This window comes from Hylobates moloch, unplaced genomic scaffold (assembly GCF_009828535.3).
Source record: "Hylobates moloch isolate HMO894 unplaced genomic scaffold, HMol_V3 SCAFFOLD_12, whole genome shotgun sequence".
Taxonomy (NCBI): domain Eukaryota; kingdom Metazoa; phylum Chordata; class Mammalia; order Primates; family Hylobatidae; genus Hylobates; species Hylobates moloch.
The window spans coordinates 100,551,253-100,562,014 of NW_026652287.1; the positions used below are offsets into that span (position 1 = coordinate 100,551,253).

General features: G+C 42.2%; 2 protein-coding genes across 2 annotated transcripts in view; one reads left to right on the forward strand and one right to left on the reverse strand.

The window, feature by feature from the left end:
• The window catches only part of LOC116479588 (E3 ubiquitin-protein ligase XIAP-like), a 6,721-nt gene extending 821 nt beyond the window's left edge, over positions 1-5,900 (forward strand). The window contains 4 exon segments of the mRNA XM_032171617.3: positions 3,888-4,136; positions 4,138-4,455; positions 4,457-5,128; positions 5,437-5,900. Coding sequence (XP_032027508.1) covers positions 3,888-4,136; positions 4,138-4,455; positions 4,457-5,128; positions 5,437-5,776 — 1,579 coding nt within the window. The 3' untranslated portion in view covers positions 5,777-5,900.
• An 812-nt stretch (positions 5,901-6,712) lies between these two features.
• Positions 6,713-8,313, reverse strand: LOC116479164 (transcription initiation factor TFIID subunit 9-like). Its single transcript, XM_032171053.2, has 2 exons — positions 8,212-8,313; positions 6,713-7,461 (listed from the first exon to the last, which is right to left on the reverse strand). The coding sequence occupies exon 2, from the start codon at positions 7,442-7,444 to the stop codon at positions 6,713-6,715; it is 732 nt and encodes a 243-aa protein (XP_032026944.1). The 5' UTR covers positions 7,445-7,461; positions 8,212-8,313.
• Positions 8,314-10,762: the final 2,449 nt, after the last annotated feature.

The following is a 10,762-nucleotide window of genomic DNA, read 5'->3' on the forward strand; positions in this document are numbered from 1 at the left end:
GTGATCTGGAAACTCAGGTTGAACTCCTCCAGCGTGCTTGAGTAAGGTAATTTTTAAATATACGTTACGTGAGAGCCATCTCTTCAACTCCGGCCTCCCAATTTGCTGTACAAACAGTTTCCCTAATAGAGAAATTACAGTCTAGCGGGCTGCACCACAGGATCCCAGGCAGCCTGTGGGAAATGCAGGGGTGTAGATGGGGCGAGCATGGGGGCTGCCAGGGTAGAGGGAGGTTTCATCTTTTGTTTCTTCACCCTAAGTTCTGTGAAGCTTCATCCTTCTGCTTGTACTTTCAGCAACCAGGGAGGGCCAGATACGGAGCCTTTCTTTTTCTGCCCACACTTGCACCCATGACCCATGCTTATCCCCGGGGACTTTCAGCCTCCCCCACACCTAGCCCACCCTCCCTGCATTGTGTCACAGAGGCCAGGATGGAAACAGGGGCATGCGTATCCAGCAGAGCTGTGGAAGTTTGAGTTCCCCACTTACAACAAATTCCAAGAATATTTAGTTTCTTCCATAATGTTGATGAAGTCGGAATAGGGACAGAGGAAGAAACTCGGGCACAGAGCAGGAGAGTGTCTGCCTGGTAAGGAAGGCAGCAGCAAAGCTCAACCCTCCCAGTGCCACCTACCTGCTGGCTGCTTAAGGCTCAAATACGGAAGCTAGAATGCTTTCAAGTCACCCAGAGCTCTCTGTCAATTTGGTCACCCTTGAATCTTCACTGTTCTGCCAGGAAAAGAATGAACAGTAAGCAAAGCACATTCAGTTGCTTGTTTAAATCCTTCCTGGATCCTTAAGTCCTGGGATCTTAGTTTGTTTCCGGTTGGGCCAGTAAAGCCCCTTCCTCAACCCTCTTTTCTGCTTATCACTAGAGACAGGGTTTCACTGCATTAGCCAGGATGGTCTCGATCTCCTAACCTTGTGATCCGCCCGCCTCGGCCTCCCAAAGTGCTGGGATTACAGGCGCGAGCCATCGTGCCTGGACCATTATTTTATTTTATTTTGTTTATTTTTTGCAACAGAGTCTTGCTCTGTTGCCCAGGCTGGAGTACAGTGGTGCCACCTCAACTCACTGCAGCCTTCTCCTCCCAGGCTCAAGGGATTCTCCGGCCTCAGCCTCCCAAGTAGTTGGGATTCCAGGTCGGTGCCATCGTACCCGGCTAATTTTGTATTTTTGGTAGAGATGGGGTTTCACCATATTGGCCAGGCTGGTCTCAAACGCCTGGCCTCAAGTCATCCACACACCTCAGCCTTCCAAAGTGCTGGGATTACAGCCCTGAGCCACCCCACCCTGCCCCCACTATTTTAAAGTGGATCGCAAGAAAATCTTCCTAAGTTTTGCCTCAGGGAAGGCATCATCTTTGTTATATTGTTCAAATAATGTATCTATCTTGTAACGCCTATGAAGACAGTACCACCATCTTTCAAGGCTATTTTTTACACCAAAATCTTTAGAGAGTCTGGAACGGAAGCTGATAAAAGATGTAGGAAACATAAGGAATGCATGGGGAAAATACCTCTAAACACAGTGGACTTTGCCCTTTAGAACATGAAAATAGGCCAGACGCAGTGGCTCATGCCTGTAATCCCAGCACTTTGGGAAGCCAAGGCAGGTGGATCACCTGAGATCAGGAGTTCGAGACCAGCCTGACCAACATGGAGAAACCACATCTCTACTAAAAACACATAATTAGCCAGGCATCCTGGCACATGCCTGTAATCCCAGCTATTCATGAGAGTAGGTGGGATTATTTTGTTTTATTTTATTTTACTTGTAAAATGAATAAGCAGGAGAATTGCTTGAACCTCGGGGGGGGGGTGGGGAGGTTGTGGTGAGCCGAGATCTCACCATTGCACTCCAGCCTGGACAACAAGAGCAAAACTTTGTCTCAAAAATAAATATATACATATATATATGAAAATAATTGATACTTTGAGAAAAAAAGCCCATTAAAGATTCTGGACACAAAGCTTTGTTTTGTAGTGCTGTGGGATTGCTAACATGTCCAGTAGGCAGGAAGAAGGGAGAGAATGACCACAAGGCTTCACAGAAATGTGAGCTCCAGTGGTGATGAGAGAAAGAGTAGAAACCATAACGCAACATTTTGGTTTCCATCCGGTAAAAGTCATGAGGCTTAACTGAACATAATATCAATTGTTACTGCAATGCAACAACTTAATTCTGAATGGATATCTGATTTAAATTGCAAAGATGAGTAATGAAATTTATAGAATAGATCAAAGGAGAACAAAGTGATTTCTCACACAGCCCGAAAAGCATTGATGTGAAGTATAAAAGGAGAAATGACAATTCAGTTTATAAAAAATTTAAGAGCTGATATTAATAAAAAGATAAGAAAGATAGAACAAAAACCAAGGAATTACTTGTTTCCAGCATGTATAGTGTACTCAAATCAATAAGAAAAAGAAAAGCAATACAACTGAAAAAAATATTATCTATCTATATGTATACACACACATACACAGACACACACATATATCCAAAATACATAAGGAACTCATACAACTAGATACCAAAAACATGAATAACGTGTCCAAAAATGGGCAAAGGACCTAAATAGACACGTCTCACAAGAAGAAATCCAAATAGTCAACAGACATATGAAAAAGAGACAGCATCTCTAATATCAGAAAAATGTAAAATAGAACTATAATGAGCTACCACTTCACACTTGATAGGACGGCTATTATCAGAAAGACAAAGATAAGTGTCGGGTGCGGATGTAGGAGAAGGAAATCCTCACACATTGTTATGGGAATGTAAATTGGTGCAGCCATTGTGGAAACTACCAGGAGGTAGCTCAAAAAACATACAAATAGAATTGCCATTTCATCCAACAATCCCATGTCTGGATAAATATCCAAAGGCGGCAGGGGGCGGTGGTTCACACCTGTAATTCTAGCACTTTGGGAGACCGAGGTGGGCAGATCACTTGAGGTCAGGAGTTCGAGACCAGCCTAGCCAGCATGGAGAAACCCCCATCTCTACCCAAAATACAAAAATTAGCTGGGAGTGGTGGCAGGCACCTGTAATCCCAGCTACTGGTGAGGCTGAGGCAGAATTCCTTGAACCCAGGAGGCGGCGGTTGCAGTGAGCCGAGATCGTGCCACTGCACTCCAGCCTGGGTGACAGAGCGAGACTCTGTCCCCCCCAAAAATATATGTATATAATATATATATTTATTTAATATATATTTATAAAAATATATTTTTATAACATTTGGTATAATTTATATAATTTTATAATTTATATAATTATATTTATATAAAAATATATATTTGTACACACACACATATATAAAATCTCCAAAGGAATTTAAAACACAATCCCCAAAATATATCTTGAATTCCCATGTTTATTGGAGCATTATACAGAATAACCAAGATATAGAAATAACCTCAATGTGCTTGAACAGATAAATGGATAAAGACTCTGTGAGATACACATACAACACACACACTATATATACATATAGTGCCAGGCAACCTACACACGTGTGTGCGTGCATGTGTATAAAACACAGTGTACTAATACTCAGCTTTTAAAAAAAAATGCCACTTGCAACAACATAGATGGAGCTGGATGATATTATGCTAAAATTATGCAAAGTGAAATAAACACAGAAAAGAACGAGACACGGGCGTGGGGCACGAGGTGCTCACTGCGCAAGCGCAGCCCCACCGCGAGGTTTGCAGCTGGAGGCTGGGAGCGTTCGTGGCTTCCTCTTTTCTTGCTGAGCCTTCGGAGCTCTGGGAAGTGGCTGCACCTTGGCGGCTCCCCAGAGGGCGCGGTGCTAATCGTAAGTTGTCAGCCGGGGTGGCTGGGCCCGGCCCAGGGCAGGGTTTGGCATTTCCAATGGTAGGGGGCTCGGGCCGCCCCTCCGCGGGACCCTCCCGTTGGGACAAGGCCGATCGCCTGGGCGGTTGGAGCCGCTATCCTGGCGCGAGACGGTGGACAAGTCCTATATTCAAGAGAAGATACCTTTGAACAGTTTCGAAGGCTCTAAAACGTATGTGTCTGCAGACATCAATGAGGATGAAGAATTAGTAGAAGAGATTAATAGATCAAAAACGTTTGCTGGCTTTGCAGGTGGTGGGCCTGCCTGGGCATCTGCGCGATGGAGGAGACGCCCTGAGGGGCATTAGCTGCCCTGAAGCTGTAGACAGGTGGCACCGTGGAGGCTCAGCAGTTGACAGACACAAGAAAGCAGCGCCGAACTGCAGGTTTATCCGCCGCTTTTATTTTGAAAACAGTGCCACCAAACCTGCAAATCCTGGTGTCCCAAATGGTCAATACCAAGTTGAAAACCATCTGGGAGAGGAAAAGCATTGTGATTTAGACAGGCCCTCTGAGACTCGTGCAGACCGGCTTTTGAGAAGTGGACAGGTGGTGGATAGATCAGACTCCACACGCCCGAGGAGCCCTGCCATGCAATGAAGAAGCTAGATTAAAGTCGTTTCACAGCTGGCCAGCCTCTGCCCACTTGACCCCGAGACAGCTGGCCAGTGCTGGGCTGTGCTGCACAGGCACCGATGACCAAGTGCAGTGCTTCTGTTGTGGCGGGAAACTGAAAAACTGGGAACCTGGCGATTGTGCCTGGTCAGAACACAAGAGACATTTTCCTAATTGCTTCTTTATTTTGGGCCGCAGCGTTAATATTCGAGGTGAATCTGATGTTGTGAATTCTGATAGTAATTTCTCAAATTCAACAAATTCTCCAAGGAGTCCATCCATGACAGGTTATGAAGCCCGGCTCATTACTTTTGGGACATGGATGTACTCCGTTATCAAAGAGCAGCTTGCAAGAGCTGGATTTTATGCTATAGGTCAAGAGGATAAAGTACAGTGCTTTCACTGTGGAGGAGGGCTAGCCAATTGGAAGCCGAAGGAAGACCCTTGGGAACAACATGCTAAATGGTATCCAGGTTGCAAATATCTGCTAGAAGAGAAGGGACATGAATATATAAACAACATTCATTTAACCCGTTCACTTGAGGGAGCTCTGGTAAAAACTACCAAGAAAACACCATCACTAACTAAAAGAATCAGTGATACCGTCTTCCCTAATCCTATGCTACAAGAAGCTATACAAATGGGGGCCGGGCGCGGTGGCTCACGCTTGTAATCCCAGCACTTTGGGAGGCCGAGGCGGGCGGACCACGAGGTCAGGAGATCGAGACCACGGTGAAACCCCGTCTGTACTAAAAATATAAAAAGTTAGCCGGGCGTGGTGGCGGGCGCCTGTAGTCCCAGCCACTGGGGAAGCTGAGGCAGGAGAATGGCTTGAACCCGGGAGGCGGAGCTTGCAGTGAGCCGAGATCGCGCCACTGCACTCCAGCCTGGGAGACAGAGCGAGAGTCAAAAAAAAAAACAACAACAACAACAACAAAAACTATACAAATGGGATTCAGTTTCAAGGACATTAAGAAAATAATGGAGGAAAAAATTCAAACATCTGGGAGCAACTATAAAACGCTTGAGGTTCTTGTTGCAGATCTGGTGAGCGCTCAGAAAGACACCACAGAAAATGAATCGAATCAGACTTCATTGCAGAGAGACATCAGCCCTAAAGAGCCGCCAAGGCGTCTGCAAGAAGAGAAGCTTTGTAAAATCTGCATGGACAGACAAATCGCTGTCATTTTTATTCCTTGTGGACATCTGGTCACTTGTAAACAATGTGCTGAAGCAGTTGACAGATGTCCCATGTGCAGTGCAGTCATTACTTTCAAGCAAAGAGTTTTTATGTCTTAATGTAACTCTACAGTGGGCGTGCTATGTTCTTATTACCCTGATTAAATGTGTGATGTGAACCGACTTTAAGTAGTCAGCACTGAATTCCATCAGCATTTGCTGCCAAGTAGAAAAAAAAAATGCAAGCCGGGCGTGGTGGCTCACGCTTCCCAGCACTTTGGGAGGCCGAGGCGGGATCATCCTGGCCAACATGGTGAAACCCCATCTCTACTAAAAATAAAAAATTAGCTGGGAGTGGTGGCATGCGCCTGTAGTCCCAGCTACTTGGGAGGCTGCAGCAGGAGAATCACTTGAACCCCGGAGGCGGAGGTTGCAGTGAGCCGAGTTTGCACCACTGCACTTGACAAGAGTGAGGCTCCATCTCAAAAAAAAAAAAAAAAAAAAAAAAAAAAGCAAAAGGAAGTGCTTTAGCTGGCAAGCTAAACTTTTGAATTTTTGCATTTTTTCAGGGTATTAGCTGTAGTATTTATTCATTTTTTTCTGTTGTTTAATTGAAATCCTAGGCCAAGAAATATTGTATTATAACTGATCACAATATATATTTGTGGTATACTGACTTAGTTTCTAAGTGTAAGTGAATTAATCATCTGAATTTTTTATTCTTTTCAGAGAGGTTTCACAAATGGAGCATTCTGTATAAACATGGAGGTTGGAGTTTTGTTTTTTTTTTTTCGAATGAATGACAACTTTATTTTTCTTACACTTTTAAGGCTGATGAAAAACCTTCATTTCAATTGAAAAGTATGATAACTGTGTTCACTCATTAATTATTATGAAAGTTTTCTAAAACACAACTTGAAAACATCCAGCATGCATGTTTAATATCAGTACAATGAATTCAAGACCAAGTATACATGTTACATTCAGCAACGCTAGATTACAAATTATCATCGTCATCATCAACATCATCATCATCATCATCTTCACGTTTTCTTTTCAATGCATTTGATGATTATTGGCAGTATTTTGTGATGATACCATATTAGTGGTAATAAGAATGTTTTTGGACCCGATTAATGATGGATTAATCAGAACATTCTGAATTGCCGAGGTTGCAGGAATTGAAGCTTTTACAGCTGGAGACTGAGAAGTAGGCATCTGTACTGTAAACCTTTGACCTGTGAGGGACATGGGAGTCCCTACTTTAGTTGAAACAGACATGGTCTGTGGGGTTGGTGTGCCTAGTGTGGGAGTACTTGGTCTGCTAGTAACTGAACCAACACTTAACCGCGGGACTGTTATTCTTCCCGCAGAAGTTGATGCCTTTTTCTGTAAAGATTTCAGCCTATAGTTTGGAGCTGTTAAGCAATATCTATCAGGTGGCAACCTAGGACCTGAATATGGCTTGATCAATGGCAAAGGGGTTTGATTTCTTTGCCTTGCAATATCTAATAAAAAATCTCTTGGGGGAGGAGAGGTAAAAGACTGATCAGCGCGGCACTGGATTGCCAATTGCACATCATCTGCATCAACAGCAGCTTTCTTAGCATGGCTTGAATACATTTTTGCATCATCTAGAATTGTGGTCACATATCGGAAGGCAAACTCCAACGTCTGATTTATAACTCTTGGCTCATATTCTGTAATCCCCATATCCTTCAGGATTTGTGCCATCATCTTTGCATCTTTCGGCATGCTCTTGGGAGAAGCCATCTTGCCAGACTCCATGATATCCGATGATCAGACTTTAGGTCATTTGAAAAAAATATGTACATTAGATCAATGTGAAATAGTTACTTTAGTAGCAACTGTCAGGAGCTTAAAAAAATTTTAAATTTATGTTAAACTGTAAAAAAATTTTTTAAATTTAAACCATATGTTTTCTTAATTTTAATGAGGTATACTTAAGGTCGCTTTAATTTATTGAGTTCCTACCATGTACAAATCATTGTCGACTATAAAAAGATGAAGACACAAATAAGGGAGCGATAAAAGATTAGGGGAAAACAGGGTAAAATAAATAAAAACAATGATCATCTTAGAATATATGCAGTTGCATGCAAATCTCACACTAATCTAAGATACCGTAGCATAGTCATGTCCTACACCTGAGCTCAAAACAGTCTCTTTCCAGTGAGACCAATATACTCACTGTGCTCATACATATGTTTAGCAGTACCAAACCTTTGTTTGCTCAACTTAAAAACATTCTCCTTATTCACATTCTACCTATCCGAAATCCAGTCTCTTTATAGGAGCCTTCCCAACTATTCACAAGAATTGCCAGCCATTTTCAAGGTGGAAGGGAAAATGGTCAAAATAACCAGGACATAGCATTAGACACTTAATATTTCTGTGGATTCCCTAACAGAGTATATATTCTTTAATGGCAATCTCTGTTTTTTGTACCCTATGACAATACCTAGCACTAACACTCCCCTTATCAGACTTTAAAAAAAAAAACAAAACAAATCTAACACCAAAGTGTCCCTTACCTTCTCGAGCTAAATCACCCACATTAATGTATTTCAGTCCTGATTTTGACGCAAGTTCTTTGCCTAGTGTGGTTTTTCCAACCCCTGGTGTACCGGTGAGCAGGATGTTTGGAAGCAACATGGAGATTGGAGTTAATGCACCAATCACATAACTGATTTTGTGTGAAAAAGGAATGAACTGTTCTATACTGATGGAAAGATACATGTTAATTTTGGATGTTTGTGTTTTAGGATTCTGTCCATTTTCTTTTAAAATTATAAACATGTACTTGTGTGAATGAGTTTTTAAATTCGAACAATAATGGTTTAGGCCAGGCTTGGTGGCTCACACCTATAATCCCAGCACTTTGAGAGGCTGAGTTGGGTGGATCATTTGAGCTCAGGAGTTCAAGAACGACCTGGGTAACATAGTGAAACTCCTGTCTCTACTAAAAATACAAAACAAAACAAAAAATGTTAGCCAGATGTGGTAGCGCATGTCGGTGGTCCCAGCAACTTGAGAGGCTGAGATGGGAGGATCCCGTGAGCATGGGAGGTGGAGGCTGCAGTGAGCTGAGATTACAACACTGCACTCCAGCCTGGGTGACGGAGTGAGACCCTGTCTAAAAAAATAAATAAAATAATAAAGAAGAGTTGTTTAAATACGCTTAGAAAGAGTCAAAAATGGGTAAAACTGAAAGTTTAAAAATGCTTCATAGAACCCTCAGGGTTCACATTTCAAGATTCTCAAAACAGATGTATTGCAGATGTGAGTTACTACAGAGAATAGTTTGAAAGTCAAACTGTTAAAAATTATATTTTTGTTGTATTTTCTAACAGAAAGAGCATTTTTATGGTCTCCTAAACTCTGTTGATGACTAAGTAGTAATGAGCAAAGTTGATTTAAACGAATAAGTAATACTCATTTAAAGCACTGCAAATTTAAATGAGTTTTAAAAATTAAATTATAACTGCCTTGTTCCTGTTTTACTATGCAAATCCTTAGCTCTTCACCTTAGCACTGTCTTCTGCTTCAGTTTAGTTATATAAAATTGCATTTGACCTGTAATATTCAACATTTTAAAATCTTAATTTAAAGCACCCTACAAGGGAAGAAAAGACTGAAAATTTTTAAAATATGTTTTCCAGGGCACTTCAGCTCCAAGTCAGATCAGTAGTTCAGTCTAGTTGTTAGCCAAGGAATCAATAATTGAATTGTTTTAACGTAAGTGTTTCCCTGTTTGGGGAACCTCCATTCAGCAAAATTTATTTTTTAAAAGGAAAAATACTGAATGATCTTACTTATGTATAGAATGCAAAATAGTCACACTCATAGAATCAGAGTGGGATGGATGGTGGTTGCCAGGGGCAGTAGGGGAAAGAAATGGGAGAAAGTTGGTCAAAGGGTACAAAGAGTAATGTATGCAAGATTAATAATTTCTGGAGATCTAATGTACAGTTTAGGAATGACTGTTTAAAAATACTATATTGTTATGTGTGAAATTTTCTAAGAGGATAGATCTTAAATTTCATCTTCTCACCCCCCACACAAAGATGGTAACTGTGTTGAGGTGATAGGTATGTTAATGAACTGGAATATAGTAATCATTCCACAATATACCCTATGAAAACATCAAGTTCTACTTCTTCCGTATAGGCACTTTATTCATCAATGATATCTCAATAAAATTGTTCTAAAAAATCATCTCCCAAATTGCAGGAAGTCATTTGTTTGAAGAACAACGTCTAAAAAAAATATTGTGGCTGGGTGCGGTGGCTCACGCCTGTAATCCCAGCACTTTCAGAGGCTGAGGCAGGCGGATTACTTAAGGTCAGGAGTTCGTGACCAGCCTGGCCAATATGGTGAAACCACATCTCTACTAAAAATACAAAAAAAAAAAAAAATGAGCGGAGCGTGGTGGCATACGCCTGTAGTCCCAGCTACTTGGGAGGCTGAGGCAGGAGAATCGCTTGAACTCAGGAAGCGGAGGTTGCACTGAGCTGAGATCACGCCATTGCACTCCAGCCTGGGCGACAGAACGAGACTCCCCCCAAAAAAAAAAAAAAAAAAAGGTGCAGCTTCTTCAATTCAGATCAGCACGGAGCTGATAGACAAACCAGAGTGTCCTAAACACTACATGCTGGAGTGTAACTTCTGTATCCGGGGAACCCTTTGTACAGCAGATTGGCTGCCCAGCATTGAAGAAATGACTCTCATATAACACATTTTAAAAAATCACCCCCACTAAAGCACGCTGGAGTTCAACCTGAGTTTCCAGATCACGCTTTATATTTTCATGGCTTCTGGCCCCCATCCACGAGGCAGCCTGGAGACTTCCATCCACTGCTTTTTAGGGACTAGGTCCTAGAGAGACAGGGTCCATCTCCTGAGACTGAAATCGTACCCTCAGAACCTTCTGATCTTTCTGGATTCAGGAGAGTTTCCTCCCAAGGTGAAAATGGGAGGAGGCAGGTTAGGGAGGCATTGTCTTCGCCCTCTCCCTCCAGTGTTTCCTAAACTTGACCCCATGTTTGACTTAACCACAAAGGGTCCACCCATCCCTATATCCAG

Excerpts from the sequence above, each read along its gene's own strand:
- LOC116479164 (XM_032171053.2), bottom strand. The coding sequence starts at position 7,444 with ATGGAGTCTGGCAAGATGGCTTCTCCCAAGAGCATGCCGAAAGATGCA.